The sequence below is a fragment of the Fopius arisanus genome, unplaced genomic scaffold (genome assembly GCF_000806365.1).
Source record: "Fopius arisanus strain USDA-PBARC FA_bdor unplaced genomic scaffold, ASM80636v1 scaffold00103, whole genome shotgun sequence".
Lineage (NCBI taxonomy): Eukaryota > Metazoa > Arthropoda > Insecta > Hymenoptera > Braconidae > Fopius > Fopius arisanus.
Window position 1 is genome coordinate 274,578 of NW_011887842.1, and position 20,403 is coordinate 294,980.

The following is a 20,403-nucleotide window of genomic DNA, read 5'->3' on the forward strand; positions in this document are numbered from 1 at the left end:
TAGAGAATTGGGGACCATCTACGTTTTAGTTCAGTGGAACTTTACGTGGGGACCGTGTGTTCGGCCACGGCAGGGCCATAAATTGTACAATTCGGAGTCACACGCGTGTTTGAAGGATCGCCGCCATTTCACATGGGCATCACAAGATGGCGGCAGGTGGTACTGACAAAATGGTGAGGACTTGAGGAGCACGGAGACTTTTTGAATTGTTGAAATAGTTTTGAGATGAGAAATGGGACCCTTAAAAATTGATTGATCAAATAAATATGGTAAAATCAATTGAAATCAATTGAAATCAATTCATATAACTCATAATAAATTTATATAAATAAATATATCTCGATTTCCGCACCCCGCCCACAACCGATAATCCGTGAAACAATCGATTTAACAACAATTTCAAAATTCCCGCGAATCTGCAATTTTTTTAAGCTCGCCACAAGTGGCGGTAGCCGACACTGATAAAAAATGGCGCCATCTGTGAATCCAATTCCCTAGTCTCCACGCCATTGAGTCACAAAATTAATTGAAAGGTCCCAACTCCAGTAATTCCACCTTTTTAAATCCCAAAATATCTGCGAAATTCCTCAGTTCTTAAAAGATTGAAAAACTCTTTTTTTTACCTTTCAAAATTTCACGCCGAAAATGTCCCCAAAGTTTTTCCCCCAACCCAACGGTTTCAAAAATATTCTCGAAACAAGGGCTCCAGAATATTTGGAGTTACGACCATCTGGTAATGAGTTAATGAGTGGCATCCCCCACCAGCCCCCACTCTGTTTTGTACAATTCCTCCTCCACAATAATAAAATATCTGACAACAGAATGTAACATGTCCGCCATATACGGCAACCGTCGGTCATCCAGTCTAGTCCAGCTCCGGTCCTTGGACTGTCGAGTAGGATGGAAACGTTAATAAAAATCCAGGAAGAAATATCCTCAACCCAATCAATGAATAAATAAATAAAAAAGTGGTTCAATCAATAAATCATTTATAACAATGGTGACCCCGCCGGGGGGAAAATAAACAAACGTCTTTCCGTCATCGGACATTCGGCATTTCGGAAATTTGTGAGGTAATCATCAGTCTTTCGGAAATAGTAAATCCTGTCAGGAGTTTTGGTTCTCGAGGATAATTAAGGAGACAAGGGATATGGATGACTCGAGTGTTCGAGTCGCCGTTCGGTAAGTATTTTTCCATTATTTATCATTTTTTTTTAAGTTCTGTATTTTTTGGAGTTATTTTGATAAGTCGAGACCTAGACTGAATTATTTTCAAAGGGTTATCGTTTTTTGTCAGTTTATGGGATTTATTTTGAATGACTCAGAAGTTTTTAGGATTATTGATAATTCTAGGGAGATATTGATATTCAAAAAATATGGTTTTCATGATTTTTAAAATTTATTGGCAGTTTCACTTCGATAAATTTCGAATTAGGGTAGATAATCAATGAAAATTTGTTTTCCCTGTAATGAGGGAGGTGAAGGGGTGGTATTAAAATTATTTCCTGTGGTGTTTGACAATAACAAAGAGATGTTGAATAAAATTTCAATTGATAATTCCTTTCCTAATTTGATAAACTACGGTGACTGCCTCTCATCCACAGGCATTTATCGTTGAATATCTCGTGAATGAAGATAAATAGCGAAATTTTCATGAATACCTTTTTTGCGAGGCGATACATGGGCTAAAAAAACGATTTCTATAAAAATTTTGCTATCTCTCCTCCTTCGGGAGTTATTCATCGATTATTACAGCCCAATGCACTCGTCCTCCATTACAATTTGATTAAAGACTTGAGATTACTCATCACCTAGTTATTTTACACCTCCCAATAATGATCAATGTTTTCCCAAAGATTGTCCAATATTTATTCACAGAGATAATAGAAAAGAATATAGTAGGCAATCCGGGATATTGAGAATGATAAAATATTTTTCTTTGACTCCATTATTTGTTTTGGGTACTTATTTAGTGTTTATGTTGCTTCTGAGATGAAAAATCTTGTGCTAAGGCCACAATTCTTTAACGGGAACGTGGGTGGTTAGGACTAGCCTTGTAGGCGAAGTTACAAGGCCAATGTACAGATTTTTTACACCTCGGTTTCCACAATTGATTGACCGTTTGCTTCTCTATTAACTCCACGATATCCACTGGCATCTTATTTGCCTCTTATATATGTATACATAAGATATACATTCGGCATTGGAACCTTCACATAATTACTTCAAATAATCAGAAAAAAAGAAACAAAAAACTCAACATGATTTTCTTAAAAGGTATTCGCACCTCAGTTTTAATTTTTTTTTTTCCACAATTGAATCACCATTTGCTTCTCCATTTAGTTCCATAATCTTCACTGATTTGTTGTTATGCTTCCAATAATTTCAATAATTTGGATAATAATTCATTAGTACTCCAATATTTAATTTAATCAATTGGTAATTGTTGAAGGGGATACCGGAATTTTATTTAATGGCATTCAGCGATTATTTTTTCTTCTTTTCGAATGTTCAATAATGTTTTCGTTTTAAGAATGGGAACTTTCATGCGGGGGAAAATGCAGTGTCACCTCATAGAGGATCGTAAATGGTATATAAACTACAAATCTGTGACTTTCACCGAACACGATATCGTGGGTAGACCAGTAAATGCGACTGATGCGTGACGAAAATTCCTCGGTTTGCATAAAAATAATGAATTGAGAGATTCGTATGATAGTAATTGGGTTTCATTATTCATGAGGATTATTATTTTATGAATTATTTATGCCGGAAGATTCTTTGCATCCCACTGAACATCCTTGTTATGAAAATCATTTCGTATTTTCATTTGATTTCATCTACGAGAAGTAGAAAAATTCATTTCTTCATTTCGGAACGGGACTTTTTTTTTCACTGATCATTCGATGAAGTTTCAGATTTTTGGGACCAGCAAGAATAAAATTTTTCCCTTGATTGCAATTCCTGTGGATACATCAGTATTCCATCCCAAATTTTGGATTTTTTCCAGTGAATTTTGGATTAATCCTAATAAATTTCATAATTTCTATAATAATTTCAAAATAATTACAGGAAATCTGAAATTTTTATTTATCTCTCATAATCATTCCGTCTTATTATAAAATCCCAAAGTTTTGCCCACGAAATTTTCAATTAGCGAATAAAAATTCAGATAAACCCGCCCATAGAATTTTCGTAAAATTAATTCTGTTGGAGGTACGATAACATAACTCGGGTCATCAGCTGATTATGATAATCTCCAGGCGTATTGGAAGATTTTGTAATTTTCAGCAAGTGTTTTATGCAGTTGAATTGCACCCGCGACGTACATTAAGACTATCCAACATCATGATCGTTATACCTGTTTCATGATGAATGAAGTACCACCCACTTCTCCCTCATTCATTTTCAGTCTTTTGTGCTTTCATCTGGAGAGAGATGACTCTTCTCCACGTCGAGGCACTCGGAAGACACTTGTCCCTATTCTTCTTTTTTTCCCTTATGCTGCTGCACACAAGAAGCTCCCAAAATTCCTAGAATTATTGATTTAAAACTCTGATATTGAATTTATTTTCCAAACAACCCCCTCCTCCCCTCCTCCCCCCCTCCTTAAATCCTGCCATTTTCCATACTACACGTCAATGTTTACCTCGGTTTTTTAAATATTTAGCATTCCAGTGACGGATTCTCTTTTATTTTGTCGTGGAGTCCTTCGACTTTCTTTGTTACCGCTGCAAACGTTCCTCTGATTGTCTATCTGAACTTGGTGATAACAGCTAGATAATGGAGAGTTGGATTATAGATATCTTTTTATCTTCTCGGAACCCAGCGGGAACAGGTTGACGATTAAATAAATTAATTAGCCTCTGCAGTAAAAACAGACAAATGTTCTTTAATTTCTATTCAGAATGCATTAAGAACTTGACTATGGACCTTCAATAATATTGTTCGAACGATTTTTTATTTATAATAATGAAGGACTATTCAATATTGATAGAAATTGAGACTCTCCCTGTCCCCACTAATTAATCCAGTGTTCATAAATCGCTAAAAGTCTGTGCAACCATGAATAAACCATTCGTTGGTATTTCCAAGAACTCCTTGACGTCATGATGGATTTAATTACAGGATACGGCCTCAAGTGGCTCGAGAGGTGATCGACATGTGTCGAATTTGTACCCAAGTGCCTCCAGGCGAGCCGCAGGTGTTCCTGGGACCTGATAAAGCCTTCACCTATGATTACGTCTTCGATACGAGCACAGGACAGAGTCCAATCTATGATGCATGTGTTGCAAGATTGGTTGATGGGGCTTTGGATGGGTACAATGCAACAGTCTTGGCATATGGACAAACTGGCTCGGGAAAGACGTACACTATGGGCACGGGTTTTGATGTTGAAGTCGATGAGATGATTGTTGGCATTATTCCAAGGGCTATCAGACACTTGTTCGATGGTATCGCTGAAAAACAGGCCAGTGCCCGGGAACGAGCTCTTATGCCACCTGAATTCAAGGTCAGTATCAAGTCGATGGTAACGTCTGGAATTGACTGGAAACATTTAATCATTCATCATTCATCGAATTCTCTTTTTTAATGTTTTATTTTATTAATGTTTTTCCATCAGAAATCCTAGGTGTTCCACTTTATTTATTTATTTTTTTTTGGCACTGAGAGATGAAACTCTTACAATAACGAAATTTAAATTCAAATTTGAAATAAATTTGGATTTGTTAACAATCTCGCGCTCGCCGGTGGCTGTTGAAAAATTCGATTCAACGGAGAATCGAAGTTAATTAATTATATACACTCATTACCAATAAAAGATCCGGAGTGCATTTCTTTTTTAATAACTATTAAATTTAGTTCAACGATTAATTAAAAGCCCGGAATTAATCAGGTGACGGCCCAATTCTTGGAGCTCTACAACGAGGACTTAAAGGACCTCCTGGAACCAGGGGGTCCCCGAGGTGGGGCCCGAATTCATGAAGATCCCTCTGGAAATATCCACCTCGCTGGTGTGGAACCCCGGGTGGTCACAAGCCCCGAACAAGCCCTCGAGTACCTCCGTCTAGGGGCTCTTTCGCGTACGACAGGTTCCACCCAAATGAACACTCAATCCTCCCGATCCCACGCGATTTTTACCCTCTACATAAAACAACAGCGCTGCATAAAAATAGAAGATCCCGACGCCGACGTCGACACGACCTCTTCCGATTCGGCTAACGAATTCGAAACTCTAACTGCCAAATTTCACTTTGTCGATCTGGCCGGGTCTGAGAGATTAAAACGAACGGGCGCAACTGGAGATCGCGCCAAGGAAGGCATCTCCATAAACTGCGGACTCCTGGCACTGGGCAACGTCATCTCCGCTCTCGGAGATAAAACGAAAAAAGCTCTGCACGTGCCTTACAGAGACTCCAAACTGACGCGCCTTCTCCAGGATTCTCTGGGTGGTAACAGTCAAACAGTCATGATTGCCTGCGTCTCACCCAGTGATCGGGACTTCATGGAGACCCTGAGCACCTTAAAATACGCCAATCGAGCTCGAAATATCAAGAACAAAGTGATGATCAATCAAGATAAATCCTCCAGGACGATTACTTCCTTGCGACGAGAAATTCAACAGCTTCAGCTGGAGCTTCTGGAGTACCGACAGGGGAAGAGAGTTGTCGGAGAGGATGGGGTGAATGACGCCTGGCACGAGAATCAGATGCTCAATAGTGAGCTGCAAAGTCTTCGGACAAGAGTGAAAGCTTTATCAGAAACAGTAGAAGGACTCACAGCGAAGAATTCTTTGTTGATCGCGGAGAAAGCTGGTGGTCAGTGGGTCAACAATGCCTCTGGGGAACCCGTGACAGAATTGATTCTGGGTTATGTTGAGGAGATTGAGGAGCTTCGGGCGAAACTCATGGAGGCTGAAGCCATGTACCAACAGCTGAAGAAACGACAGATGCAGATGCAGGCTGCTAATCCTTTCTCAGAACCATCATATACCTTTGGAGATTCATCGTCAGTCCTTGCAGATGCCAAACGAGAACTCCAGAAGGAAATGGATACCCTTGCGGCCTTGAAGGGACAGCAGGACAATGATGAGGAGAATGAGGGGGATGGGGCTGAGAATGGACAGGAATCGATGAGTGACGATGAATCTGATGATGATTCTGATCGGAAGGAGGAGGATGAGGAAGAAGCGGCTATGGGCAGAGAATTGGAGGCTTTGACATCTGATATTGATGTGAAACAGCGGTTGATTCAAGAATTGGAGTTGTCTCAAAGGCGGCTGCAGACTATGAAGCAGCATTATGAGGACAAGCTGGTGCAATTGCAAGCGAGGATTAAGGACACCCAGGAGGAGAGGGACAAGGTGCTGTCCTCACTCCAGCAGCAGGCGTCACCACCCACCGAGAAGGTGAAGAAGTTAAAGGACGAGTACGAGAAGAAGTTGACTGCTATGCAGAAGGAAGTTCGTCTTTTGCAGTCCGCAAAGAAGGAGCATGCGAGGCTTTTGAAGAGTCAGTCACAGAATGAGAACAGGTTGAGGGGCCTCAGGAATGAGCTCGCCGAGATGAAGAGGGCGAAGGTCAAGCTGTTGAATAAAATGAGAGAGGAAGCGCAGAGGCATAAAGAGAATGAGTTGAGGAGGAATCGGGAAATCGCGCAGTTGAGGAAGGAGAGCAGGAAGAATGCGAATATGATTCGGACTCTTGAGGCTGATAAGAGGATGAAAGAGGTGGTGCTCAGGAGGAAGCAGGAGGAGGTGACGGCGTTGAGGAAGAGGGACAGAGGACTCAGTCAGAAGGTCGCTGGCAGGACGGTCGTTAAGAAGGTCAATCCAAAAACACTTAAGCAGATGTGGCAGACTTTTGAGAGGACTATTACTAAGCAAGCGTTGGCCAAACAGGCTGCTGCCGAGACTGAGAGAGAAATGGAGAGGTTTGTCCACTTTTATTTATTTTGTATTTCTATGCTTTTAGCTTTCGGCAGAGTGGGCTACAATGATTTTTAAATACTTGAATATTGAACGTAATATTTGGTTTGAATTAATTCAAATATCTCGTGTTAAAATATTTCAAAATTTGGATTTCATTTTTTCACATGATTTTGAAGAAAGGTAACTTGATGGTGACGTCGTATGTTGAAAATTAGGTTGCTGATGGAGAGGGAGGAATTGGGGAGGGACTTGGAGCGGCTCCAGAAGCATCGGGTGGCAGCGGCAGCCACTCGAGGAGACACTGCGGATGTTGACGAGGATATCGACAATGTCAAGAGCAAAATTAGCTATCTGCAAGACAGCATTGCGGAGTGTCAGAGGGATATGGTGGAGATGGGGGATGGGGAGACTGAGGCTGAGCCAGGGGTCGAGGCCCTCATTGCAGCTGTCAAGAGTGTTGACGAGGCGCAATATCTTCTCCAGCGAATGCTCAATTTTACGGTGGAGCAGAGCTGCAGTGCAGCACAGAAGCAGCTCGAGGTGAGGGACATGGAGAGTCGACTGAATCAAGTGGCGCAGGAGAGCGATGTTCAGCATCAACTTCTGGAGCATGTGCTCAGGGACAGGGATCTGCTCACTATGACCAGCAGTCATGATAATAGTTTAGCCTACAGCCCCCCGAGCTCCAGGAGTTCATCACCCGATAAGTAAGTCAGTTTCTATGATTTGAAAAATTATCCGGTTACAATATTTTCACTGGCACAATTCCAATTGCGTTTCCCAGAAATTTCAAAAAAACTTGAAAAATGAAAAGATAACGGCGATAACTCCTCAAGTCCGAGAATCTCCTAATTTCGTAGTCTTCTTCTGGCAATTTATAATTTAAATTCTGAGCGGGTAAATTTGTCCACAGTAGTGAAAGTTACAGTCAAATATCGATGACCGAGGTGAAACAGAAGAGCAATAAAGTCCGTCGTCGAACAACTCAACCCCAGGAGCTCCTGTATGGCGTAGGTCAAGGTGCTGATTCCCTGAAGGTCGACGATCACAATCAGAACCACAATCATCCTCTAACTCGAGTACCGAGTGCTCCGGGCAGTCTTAAGTATAAAAAATAATTAAATTCATTTATTTTCACCACAACGTGTGTTATTCATTGGCACGTTTTGTCCTGGGGTTATGACAGAGGTTTGGTATTGACCCGTGGCCAGCATGGGAGTGGCATGGCTGGTGGTGGATCACCAATACTCAGTAGACGTGACAGCACATCACCACGATCCCTCCGGAGGCCACTCCATCCTGGTGGGGGCTCTATGTGAGTGCCATTACTCCGGCTCGTTTTACTTCTCGTCATTTTCATTTATCTGTGCATTGATTCACTCCTTCACGCATTTTTTTAGTGGAGGGGAGGCGGTTTGCATGATTATCTCACGAAATTTGAGAATTGAGGGAGATTGCCAAGTTTTTGTAATTATCATTTCGTAGCTCGCGAAAAAAATTTTTATGGAGATTTCACTGTTTTCCTTAATTTCGGAGACATTTCGGATAAATCCACGAGTGCGGTAAATTACATCTTCATTGTAGTTTTGTTGGGATTTTTTCGATGGGTCATGAAGATAAAAATTCGAGAATTTTCTGAATCGTGATTTCAAAATTCCGCGGCTTTAACACACTTTTATTTCAAATAAAAAATTTAATTGGAAAATTAAACTCTGTTAAATTCTTGAATATTCAGTAAAATTGAAATATTCAAGCTGTTCCTAAAAGATGAATCATGAATGATTAACTTTCTTTAACTTGAAAGAATCCGATAAAATCCAAAATTAATAAAATTGAAGAGCTATTGTCAGTAGGTGGACATTAAATAAAAAAAAAAAGAACCACAAAACTCATGAACTTTAAAATTCCTCCTCTCCACTACAAGCATGATTGCAACAATTTCCGATATTTTTCGACAATGCACAAATCAATGGTTTTACGATTTCACACAAATCTGTCCAAAATCGATTTTTTTCAATTCGATTTGTTAATGAAATTTTCTCAATTTGGGATAGATGTTAATTGGGGCAATAGTACTGAGTACCATGTGACTCACCAGGAGGTGATTAATGATTACTCGTTAGATTAGAGGATTCACGAGAGAGGACTAGAAAATCAGAGGAGTCTCGTTAATGGCACTAAACATTTGTAATTGTACATACACTATTATTCCACCATTAATCAATGTCAATTATCGTCAGTGTAAAGAGAAGTGAGAGAATTATGTGAATTTCACAGCGAAATTATTAATCGATTGTACATTATTTTTTTTTTTGTATATTTATAAACAAAATAAGTAATAAACTGTATTTATGTACTTATTCAGTGGAGAATAATTGACAGATTTTTTCGAAGACGGTTGGATTCATGAGAACTTAACCAAAATTAATTGATTAATTAAGTAACAGACTAATTAATTGACTAGGTAGTTTACTTAAGTGGATTAATAAGTGATTTAGGCGAAAATTGCATGGTATTAACACAATTTTTAATGCACGATGTGATAACGAATAAATTGTTGGTATTTTTTCGTTTATTTTCATTCTCAATTTATAACTGACTGACTAACAATGTTAACATGAGAAAAATCGAATGAATAAACCAGGGAACACGTTGCACAAATGGACGTGTCATCGCCACCAGGATCGCCGACGATTTATCGTCGATTCAACAGTCGCGAGGAGAATGTTTTCTCCAGATTAACTGCTACTAGACAACCACTCACAACCGATCCACAACCGACAAAGGGAGTCATTTCACAATATCCAGGAAAGGTATGTCATTATTTGTGGTAATGCTCTTAAGGATTGTTCGATCATTTTAAATTACACCTAGATATTTTAATGCTTGATCTGACCTATTCATTTATTTTTATATTATTCAGTACAAAAGTAGATAAAAAACGTTGAGTTTGTTCAATTATATCTTATCTCCACTATTTAATCTTTGAATAAATTGATCGGAGAAAATAGCTGGGATAATTGGACAAATTATGGAAATGAGTATTGAATGGCGGTCGTAACATTGTGTCAGCTGTAAGTTTTATCTTTGGAAATGTGTTAGGTGCAGCCTAGAGCTCCTCTGCAATGCACTCACGTTGCCGAAGGCCACAGTAAGGCAGTGCTGGCCATCCATGCAACGGAAGACTTATTATTCAGCGGCTCCAAAGGTAAAAAATATATTTCCATTATCTAAACCTTCAATTTCTTACCTTATTATTAACTTTATCATAATTAATTTAACCTCTTCGATGATTAATTAATTTTTGAGAGTAATTTAAACTTGTTGTCAGATCGAACGGTGAAAATATGGGACTTGGGAACAGGCCTGGAAAATATGACACTCTCAGGTCATCCTAACAACGTGGTCGCAGTGAAATACTCCGAGTCCCATCGCCTACTCTTCAGCGTGTCATCGGCCTACGTAAAAGTCTGGGACCTTCGTACCAGCAACTCATGTGTTAAGACCCTTTTCTCATCGGGTCAGACTCAGAATGGTGCATTATGCCTGACAACTACCGCGAGAACACTGCAAGTGCCTCCTGGTGAAACGACAATAAATGATTTGGCACTAAGTTTGGATGATCAGGAATTGTACACTGCGACTAGTGATAAGGTGAGGGTCTGGGATCTCAGAAAATTGACGTACACTGGACGTCTCAGCACTCCACACACAGCAGCTGTCATGTGCCTTGCTGTCGCTGATGATGGAAGGGTCGTAACTGGTAGCAAGGATCATCTAATTTCTCTCGTTGATACCACCACCTCAGGGCAATCTGTCAGTCTTGCCCCACCTCATTACGATGGGGTCCAGTGTCTTGCCACCAGTGGCACTACTCTATTCTCAGGTAATGATTATTATACAAATGATTATTTCAAAATAAATAATAATATGATAATGTATAATATTATTGAATAATTTTTATTCAACAGGTTCTAGAGACATGTGCATAAAACGATGGGATCTCAGCAGGATGGAGCTCCTCCAGTCATTGAACAACGCCCACAAGGACTGGATTCAGGGTCTTTGCACAATAAACAATGGTGCAGTGATGGTTTCAGGATGTCGAGGTGGTTATCTTCGAGCCTGGGGAGTTCCCACAGACAGTGAGGGCGAATGCTCACCCCTGGGAGAAGTTCGAGCTCATGGATCAGCAATAAACGCTGTCGTCACCAATCAGCAGCACATTTTCACCGCCAGCAAGTGAGTTACCATTAAAATCAAATTATTTAGCCGTTTATTAGTTGATTATTTGTCGATTTTTTAGATGGATAATTGAATGAGTGCAAATCGCAATATATTAGATTTATTTTCAATTATTGATTTTTGGAGTAATTAATTCAGTGGTTGAATAAGGTTTTAGAATTTAGAAATAAAAATATTTCACTACTGATTTAATATATTGTGAGTTGTTAATTAACAAACAAATGACGACTGGGATGTTGATTATTACAGCTCGGGTGAAGTGAAGCTCTGGCGCATTCCCGATCCTTTCCTAGCAATGTCAATGTCAACAATGTCTATCTAACTCATTTTATTCATCTGCTTGTGCTATTATTTCTGCAACTCATCATTAATAATTAATTAAACGTGTTTCTTCAATTTCTAGAGTTCATCATTATTATTATTATTTTTTTCATTGAGGGAATCCAAGGATCTCGCAGTTTCGTTATAAAAAAAAAAAGTCAGTAGATTTTCATGGAAATAACTAATTGCAAAGTCTCTACTTTAAAACTAGTCTATTTTGCGCAAAAGTCTCATTAATTAGAGGGACTTGAGGCTTTTTTATTTGCATAATTGATAAAAACTAGAAGAATTTCAGGTGCTGAATCAATCGAATTATTAGTAATTAATCTATTATGTTAGTTATTTTAGGAGATAAAATTTTTAAGACAATCCTATAAAAGTTTCGCTTGGATTTTCTCGGGAATTTTGAGTTAATTATTTTGTTATGATTTTTGTGCTGTTTGTTCATGCATCACGTTTATCTTCCTTTGCATGGGATTAAAAACAGCGATGGAACGGTTAGGCTGTGGAGCTACTACAAGAGAGATCCCCGAGCATTTAATCGGAGCAACTCATTAAAGTGCTAACATTCGCAGCATTACGACGAGATGGAGGACCCAGAGTATTTAATTTAGAAAATTATTTTCCCCTCGTCGAATAAGAACATGAGATTATTTTTAATAGTGCTGAATTAATTAGTATTAAAAAGTAATTTTACTCGTGGCCAGTGAATGGAAGTTTCAAATCTGAAGGATATTTTACATTCCTTTGACACTCATTAATAGATTTTTATTCTTTGCTAATACATTTTCATTATTTGAGTGTCTAATAGATTAGAATTTTGTACTGTCTATTTATGTATTGAAGTATTTCTCGTTACACTGCTTTCAGTGTCTTTTATAGATTTTTTTTTATCTAGGAAAATATTTAATTGAAATGAATTTCGTTGTGTAAATTTAATTTGATAGCTGAGTGGTGGGGGAAGAATTTGAAAATATTTAAATCTGTCTGTTAAACAGAGTAGTTGTTAAAAAAATTACAGGATAAAGTTTAAACATATTTTTGAATAGTCTTCTCCTGTCATCCGACTACTCCGTTCATTGTATACGATCAAAAGAAAAGCAATTTTCAGGGTGTGAAAATGAATAAACCGTCGGTGCATTGTCGCAAGACGCCTAATTGTAGATTATAAGAATGAAAAATTAAAAAATATGTATATGATGCAAATAAAAGGCTGTTTGAATATTTGACAAAATTTGGCATTATCTAGCATTCATTTTATTACGAACAGGAAGATCATCGCAATTATAGTATTTATTACCAGTACAAACAATAATAATTCGTTAATACTGTACAGTCGTAGTTTACTGACGGCTTGGAGGAGGTAACACTGTCAGAGCTGGTTGTTCAGTTTTCTTCTGAGGGTGAGAGAAGCAAAAAACAAATTAATTGATGCCGGAAGTAAATGAAAAAGCCCGACTTAATAATTATGTAAAAAATTTCTGATATTCTCTCGTGGCACTTTTCTATTTATTTTCAATGTTAATGGTGGTGGCGTTTGTGCACTTGCCTCTTCTTTTTTTTGTGAGCAGAGAGGGACTCTTGCCCACTGTCATCCTCACTTTCCTCGGACTGTGAACTTGAGCTGCTGCTCGATGAACTACTGGATGAACCACTGGAAGAATCACTCGCCACTCCTGTCTCCTCTTTCACATCAATAGTCTCAGCCAGAGATGCCAATTCCGCCTCCTTCTCTCGTAATACTTTCAACCATTTTCGGGATAACTTTGGTCTTCCACGAACCTTAATAAATCATAAATTATTCAAATTGTTATACGAAATTCGTAAAATAGTAAACTTTTCTATAATTTCTATAATTAATTTGCCTCTGCATGTACCACGTACCGTTTTGTGCCAAACAACAGGAAAATTCGTGCGCGAACAAAAGTTTTGCGTAACAGCAATAGTTTCATCAAGATTGAGAACGACGTGCCACCATCCACCAGGTACAAAAACAGTCTCCCCAGGATTCTGGAGGACTTCAATGGGAAGGCAATCCTGAGGCCACGTTGATAATTTTGTTCTTGGATAAATGACGGAGAACCACGTGATAGCTTCATCCCGCTGTTTTCCACCCTCAGCTCCAGTAACTTTGAGGAGTTCACGGGGTGTGTGAGTGGGAAACAGACACCAGCGTTTGTGGCCTGAGATCAGAGCATTCCAGGCACTCGTACCGAGAGGATCAATGTGAATCCCTGTACCTGAACATTTAATTTAATTAATTATCCTCAACGATGGTCACAACAATGGAAAGTATTCATGAATAATTTTTTTTTCCATCGGAAAGGTACGCCCTTTTTAAAACTTAATCTTCTGTCCTAATAATAATAATTTCAGAATCACGAAAAAATCATTACCAGATCTCTCCGGTCCCATGACGAACCAACGGTAAGGCGGTCGCCGGTGTTCGCCAGCATGTTGGAATAAATCATCACGGAAGTATTTTGGAATAATATAATCATCTAGTAATTTTTTCCTACGCGGATGCTCCCCAAAGGAACTGTCAAAGATGTATAGAGGCGAGTCATCCTCGTTGTTCTGCATATACTGCACGTAATATTTCATTTTCATCTTGACACTGTATCCCTCGTTATCCTCTCCGCATTTGAATTTTTGGTTACGATATTTTTTGGCTAATCTCTGAAATAATAAACATTCAAATTTTCATTTTTTTTTCATTCCGTAGCAAGGTAATAAAAAATTATGATCCCCAATGAAAATCTAGCAATCATGAGATAATCAAGAGATAACAAAAATGAAATGAATTTTCGCAGAATCGGACAAGGAATTCATCGACAATTCTGAGAATCCATATAACTAGAACATGACTCATGTCTTGATCCATCCCTCGTTATGTTCGAAGGAATAAATACTTTGTTTATAAACAGATCTGGATGTTTTCTTCCAGCGATGTCTCAGTGTTTATGAAGGACAGATGTTTTCAATCTAATTAAATTTTTTCGTCCTCTTGAGCACCCAGGGTTTTAATGGAAAACTGGCGAATAAAATCGGAGTTTTGAGAACAAAAAGAGTTTGATAGATATGAAAATATAAGAACCTCTATTGTCCACTTGTACTGGGCCTTCCAATCCTTCTGAACATCTTGAATTATCACAGGTTTATAAATTTTTTCGTATCTCTCTATAAACTCCTCGCAGGACACCTTGGATTCATCGATCCTATCAACGTTGTCCTTGAAATCCCAGAATTTATCGAATTTCTTGAGGTATCCATGTTGCATCCATGCAGCCTTATCAGCAAGTTCTGAAGGAAAAAATCATGAAAGACCTCAGAAGGAAGTAAAATAAAATTCTCGTCATTGTTAGACTGACAAGAAACCGTCATAACTTGATTAAGGACTCATTAATATGTACTTGAGGTTATGATGATGAAGAGTCTACATTACCTGGTCTCGCTTTTCTTTTCACTTCTTTGATACGTTTTCTGGCTCGATGATCCATCTTTTGGTCGTCTCCCATGGCAGTGGTCGTTAGAAATCCTTAATACTATTATTCAAACGTTGAAAATATTTATAAATGTTATTTACAGGTATTTTTATTATAATAAATGACTCCAAAGTAACATGTGTAGAAAAATACACGTCGAAAAATTGTTAACCGTGAATTTCAGTTGACGTTTTTCACTGAAGAGGGACTTTATCAATGATCACGTGACAATCTGGGAATCCCCTCAACTGTTTATCATTTTTTAAATTAGAGCGCGCTTATTTCTTCAAAAATTATTCAATAAAAATCAATTCTAAAAATCAATTTTCTCGGGAATTTTCACCATTGGGAAATTTGATAGAATTGATTTTAATTTTAAATAATTAAATACAAAAATGGTAAGTAGAGGTTATAAATATTTATAATATATGCTTTAACATGCTTTTTTTTTTAAAGGGATTTCCTCCTTCAGCTGGTGTTCTAGTGAATAATATTTCAGTGAAAAAATTAATATTTCAATATTCGCCACATAATTCGCAACAAATTCATGAGAATTAAACCGACAACTTCATGAAAACACGACTTTATTGTTATTGTTCCCAAGAAAAATTATCTCCTAAGGTAAAAGTATGAAGACATACCCTAAAATTATAAACCGGATTGAAAAAAACCACCTGTGTTGCCATAGAAATATCTAATTTCTCTTTTTGTACAAAAATATTGTTTAAAAATATTTATTACGAAGTATTAAGTTAGGCTGCATTGAAAGGCTCGTCGTAATATCTCCTCTTCATTGTTCGGTATTTTTTCAACATGTAAAGAGCCTCGATCTCTTTCATCACGTACTGTCCACGTTCGATCATTTTATCGATCTTCTTGGGATCACTTTCAAATTTATTTTTCAAAAACGCTCTCTTCAAATTCGCTCGGAAGAAGTCGAAGCCCTGGGGGTAATCTCGGCCCATATATAGTAACTAAACAATTTAAAAAATAATATAATAATTATATTACAGAATTCTCACAATTTCACAGATATTAGAACTACTTTTCTATTTTTTTTACCGTTTTGTAAAGATTTAGAACTCTTTCTCGTTGTGACATTCTCGATGTTTTTTTTTTAGTACTGACACTCACTGACGTATTCACTGATTAAAAACAAGAATTAATCGCTTACTTGAATGATGGATACTCGCCCTGTTTAATCAGCAATAAAAACAATTTGAATAAAATAATTTTTTGGTAGCTACGAGGTAAATGAGAAATAATCAGTAATTGTTTTATCAATCATACACTGTAATCAGTGTAATTATGATATTCAAAACTTATAGTATTCTCATGATTAAAAACATGTAAAAATAAAATAAAAACGCACTTTTGCTTTCCAATGCTTTATTGTCCAATAAAGTTTCTAACAATATCAATTAATAATATTCATGGACACATGATTCATACCCACATGCATACGCACGTACACACACCTCGATACGCTTTAAATCTTCTCCAAGGTTTTAATAATTCAATCATTAAGATAACGTATTTATACATCGGTATTTATGCCCGAGAGAGTTTCCCACAGTGACTCAATCAGTTACCCATTGTCCAGGGGCGTAAATCATCGCGAATCATTATCAGAGCGAATCTATTTATAGAGAACAGATCTGTGACTCAATAAGTTTAAAAAATTGAATTAAGAGATAATAAATCAAGAAAATTCGAAGGAATAACAGGAGTGATAATTGATAACCAATTGATTATCATAAAAAATTTTTTATGCAACAGCTCGTGCCTCGGGGAGAAAACTCTCCCAGTGTTTGATGAGTTGATTCTGATGCTGAAGCATTGCCTCGAGGTATTCTGTCAATTGCTTTTTAAAATCCTCGACTCTCAGCACCTCGAATCGCTCCACCTCCTTCTTAATCATTTTCGATATGTTATCGAACTCCAACTGACCTCTTTCCACTTTTGCCTCCCATTCAGTCACCTCGTTCGCAGCTTGGGATGTCTTATCACTACGTCCAGCTTGTTCCAGTCTTGCCTTCAGTTCACGTTTTTTGTTCAGCATCATCTGAGCGTGCTGCCAGTTTTGGAACACTTTTACACGTTCGTGGAAAACCTCCTTAAACATTAGAAAATTAAAATAAAAAATTGATCTCTTGAAACCTAACGTGAAAAAACAACTGAAAAAGAAGGGATGATTTTTGTACTTTTGTACGATAATCATTTATTTAAAGAATGTAGATACTTTATTTTATAAATAAGTAGTTTTTAGAGATCCCTGCATGAAAAATTAATTAATAATTCATCGAGTAAGACGAATTATAATGAATACAATACCTTGATGGCAGCAATGAGTGCAACATAATCTCTCAGCATCTCCCCAAACTGATAAAGATCACTGTTGCCTTGTGCACGCCTGACAACTTCAACTTTTTCGAGTGTCTCGGCCAATTGTGCCAGTGCCCGTCCCAAAGACACCCCAACTTCCCCGTGACCGAGAACAGCAATTGATTTGGCAGATGCTCCAGTGCAATTAGCCAATTCACGGCGTTGATTCGTTAATGTCTCGACTGCTGAGTGCAATGCACGTAGTTGAGTATCGAGGGAATCGATCTGAGAGGTTTTCTCCTCGAACCACTGAAATTATGAAGGTTTTATACATTTTCTGGTGATGAGAGGATAATTATCCCGATGCTGTCAAGCCAAATGCTGCGATGATTCAGGCTTTTTTGTATGTCCAGTGGCATGATTGATATTTTAATGCCATTTATGAATTCAAAAAGCAGCCGATGAGTTCAAAGAGCTTTTGCAGACTTTTCGAACATTATTTTTGTTGCATAGGCATTGCTCGAGTTGAAAAACTACTTTTCTAATGATTACCAAAATAAAGATTGATTATTTATGCTTATTAAATGATCCAATAATTAATTATGAACGCTTTCCGAATATTTTCACTGAAGATTTTTTTTTAATAAAAACATTATTCACATTTCCCGATTTAAAAAAATGCAAATTTGTGAAAAAGATCGAAAAAATTGTAGATATATTTTGAATTATTCGAGGCTATGTTTAATAGAATTAAATAAAGATTCGCGACTTGGTAATCATTAATTGCTGAAAGCAGACGAAAGCCAGCGAAAACATCGATTACATGATGTGGACGTACCTTACCCTCCTATAATGCAAGCAACAGAAAATTATTCCACAGACTTAGGGTTGTTAATGCATGCAAATAGGGATGAAAATCCAATCCAGAAACTTCCATCGAAATTATCTCATTAATATTAATAAGGTTTTACAGTACATTTTATAGTTGAAATATAATTAATAAAATTGATTGGCAGTCAGTTCCGTGAACTGAAAGAATACCTGTGGCCAGTATTTTCTAATTTCACGGATATTCACAAAATAATTTTGATTGAGCTTGTGGAATTATGGATTTTTATCACTTTACTGTATCAATTTCTATTTTCGAGAGATATCCGGGATCTTACCGAATCAGTTTCGTCCATTTTATATGTTATTTTGTTGACAGTCTCCCCAACTTTGTTGAACAGGCGCATCACACCAGCACCACTGAGGGCTGAAGTACTTGTCGCTTTTGGCAATTCCATATCTAATTTTACGGAAGAGTCAAACAAAATATTCAGTGATTCAAAAATTTCCAGGAATTAATACAGAGATACTCTGTCATCGATAACGAATTTGTATGAATTTAAATTGATGATTGAGATTCTTTGATGATAAGTTGTGTAATAATGGCTTTTGGAGAATATTTTATCTTTTAAAAAATTAATTACCAGCTTCCAAAAATTCTCTAAAATCAGGATCACAACACAAGACAGTATGTGCAGCAGTTCTATTGAGATATCTCTCCAGTGCAGCTCTGCGTCGTTCAATGAATTCCGTTGAGCTGGAATTCTGCTCCTGATTTTTATCTCCCGACATTTTTATTTTTGTCATTCCTGTAATAAAATTATGAAGCGAATTCTCATAAGAATGAAGGACTAGACTTTCAAAAACTTTTTGATTCTAAATTAAATAAATCAAAGTCCGAAAAATTGACTTATTTTTTATAAAATAAGTTATTGATCAATTTTATAATACCTATAACACTTTTTTCAGGCGCTGGTGGGATAATTCTTCCACTCCTCAGGTACTTTTCTACTAGCTTGTCGTGAAGTCCGAGGAAATCTGAGAAACGTCTCGTGACACTGAAACTTCTTTTTCTGAATATTGGCATGTTTGTTTTAGTTTCCACTCTGTAAGCCACATAAGCTCCCATTCCTTCCCCAATTTTTTGAGGGGAAGTTATTGTGATTTGTAGGAACGCATCTGTTGTTTCTGTTGGAATCTGGAACACCGATAAGATTATAAAAAATTATGGCTTCGGATTGAAGGATAGACTCAGTTGAATGCAAATTAAATTCTTTATCTATCCACTAATAACCAAATTCCAGAATGACTCATTTCGGAGTATAATATTTTACAAGAATCTAAGAAAAATGTATGGAAAATAAAATTTCATAATGAATTAGCTGGGTCTTATTAAAATTCTTTGATTCGTCGTGCAATATTTTCCAACAAACTTTCTGAGAAAGAAAAATTCTTACTTCCTCCATCTGTTGAACTTGCTTTCCCCCAGTCCCGCCTGAGCTCTGATTATCATTGATAGGGACTTCTTGCAGATCGCCAATTTCATTAGGTACAAATCCAAGAGGAGAAGTCAAAGGTCCAGGAGTGGGACTGGAGACAGTGGAATAAGACGTGTCCTCTGGAGCATCTCGAAGTGTCAATTTGGGCAGCTCTGCTTGAACACTCGTCACTCCATTGTACGAGTTACTTCCAATCAACGGATTCTGCTCCTAACCAATGGAAAAAAAATAGCATGCCTAACTGATGAAAATCCAGGACAAGTGTAGAATTGTTTTGACGAATTGAATACCTGAATGGCCGAGGCAAATATATCCTCGTCGTCGTCCTCAATGTCCTCGTTTTTTTCGATATCAACGTTGTCAAATAGCGGTGGTGGTTCTTTATTATCAGCCATCTTTGACGTATATGTCAAGCCGACAAGTTGACAGGGATCAACGTTGAACGGGCTCGGCCCCCTTGGATATTATTTATCGCGTCGAATCGAATGGCCAGAGATTTATGAAGAATACTGAGATTGCAAACGCTGTGAGAAAAACAGGCTCATCTCAGCATCGGTTATACCAAAGAGGATTGACTGAAGTAGAGGCTCAGTTCTGGGGGTTTGAGTGACCTCCGTGGGATCGTAGTACCTTACCCCAAGAAATAGAATGCGCCACACGCAATGCTGGGGTGTCTGCCCATCAGCTGACTCGGTAACTGCCTCAGTAGCAGTCCTGCTGTCAGAGAGACCAGTCGACTGAGAGAATGTTATTTAGAATTTTCAATTTC

The 20,403-nt window shown here is 37.7% G+C and overlaps 4 protein-coding genes across 7 annotated transcripts; 1 reads left to right on the forward strand and 3 right to left on the reverse strand.

The window, feature by feature from the left end:
- The first annotated feature begins 544 nt into the window (after window positions 1-544).
- On the forward strand, window positions 545-12,444 carry Klp31E (kinesin-like protein 31E). 3 transcript variants are annotated; one of them, XM_011312531.1, is made up of 11 exons: window positions 545-1,182; window positions 4,129-4,513; window positions 4,898-6,933; window positions 7,147-7,638; window positions 7,845-8,036; window positions 8,118-8,246; window positions 9,576-9,744; window positions 10,034-10,139; window positions 10,263-10,817; window positions 10,903-11,173; window positions 11,426-12,444. In XM_011312531.1, exons 1-11 carry the CDS (start codon window positions 1,151-1,153, stop codon window positions 11,496-11,498), a joined length of 4,440 nt encoding a protein of 1,479 aa, XP_011310833.1. In that variant the 5' UTR covers window positions 545-1,150; the 3' UTR covers window positions 11,499-12,444. The 3 variants fall into 3 exon arrangements, with proteins under 3 accessions (XP_011310833.1, XP_011310832.1, XP_011310834.1); XM_011312530.1 differs by having other exon boundaries at window positions 546-1,182; window positions 11,985-12,444; XM_011312532.1 differs by lacking the exon at window positions 8,118-8,246 and having other exon boundaries at window positions 546-1,182; window positions 11,985-12,444.
- A 275-nt stretch (window positions 12,445-12,719) lies between these two features.
- On the reverse strand, window positions 12,720-15,398 carry PSR (Bifunctional arginine demethylase and lysyl-hydroxylase PSR). The gene is made up of 6 exons (XM_011312533.1): window positions 14,943-15,398; window positions 14,595-14,800; window positions 13,894-14,176; window positions 13,382-13,737; window positions 13,047-13,279; window positions 12,720-12,894 (listed from the first exon to the last, which is right to left on the reverse strand). Exons 1-6 carry the CDS (start codon window positions 15,013-15,015, stop codon window positions 12,870-12,872), a joined length of 1,176 nt encoding a protein of 391 aa, XP_011310835.1. The 5' UTR covers window positions 15,016-15,398; the 3' UTR covers window positions 12,720-12,869.
- Window positions 15,399-15,659: 261 nt separating this feature from the next.
- Window positions 15,660-16,170, reverse strand: osi (electron transfer flavoprotein regulatory factor orsai). The gene is made up of 2 exons (XM_011312537.1): window positions 16,045-16,170; window positions 15,660-15,956 (listed from the first exon to the last, which is right to left on the reverse strand). The coding sequence occupies exons 1-2, from the start codon at window positions 16,081-16,083 to the stop codon at window positions 15,735-15,737; spliced, it is 261 nt and encodes an 86-aa protein (XP_011310839.1). The 5' UTR covers window positions 16,084-16,170; the 3' UTR covers window positions 15,660-15,734.
- On the reverse strand, window positions 16,092-20,138 carry LOC105271161 (sorting nexin-2-like). 2 transcript variants are annotated; one of them, XM_011312536.1, is made up of 8 exons: window positions 19,925-20,138; window positions 19,593-19,838; window positions 19,087-19,333; window positions 18,780-18,944; window positions 18,474-18,595; window positions 17,317-17,616; window positions 16,355-17,098; window positions 16,092-16,176 (listed from the first exon to the last, which is right to left on the reverse strand). In XM_011312536.1, exons 1-7 carry the CDS (start codon window positions 20,027-20,029, stop codon window positions 16,751-16,753), a joined length of 1,533 nt encoding a protein of 510 aa, XP_011310838.1. In that variant the 5' UTR covers window positions 20,030-20,138; the 3' UTR covers window positions 16,092-16,176; window positions 16,355-16,750. The 2 variants fall into 2 exon arrangements, with proteins under 2 accessions (XP_011310838.1, XP_011310837.1); XM_011312535.1 differs by having other exon boundaries at window positions 19,593-19,844; window positions 19,925-20,137.
- Window positions 20,139-20,403: the final 265 nt, after the last annotated feature.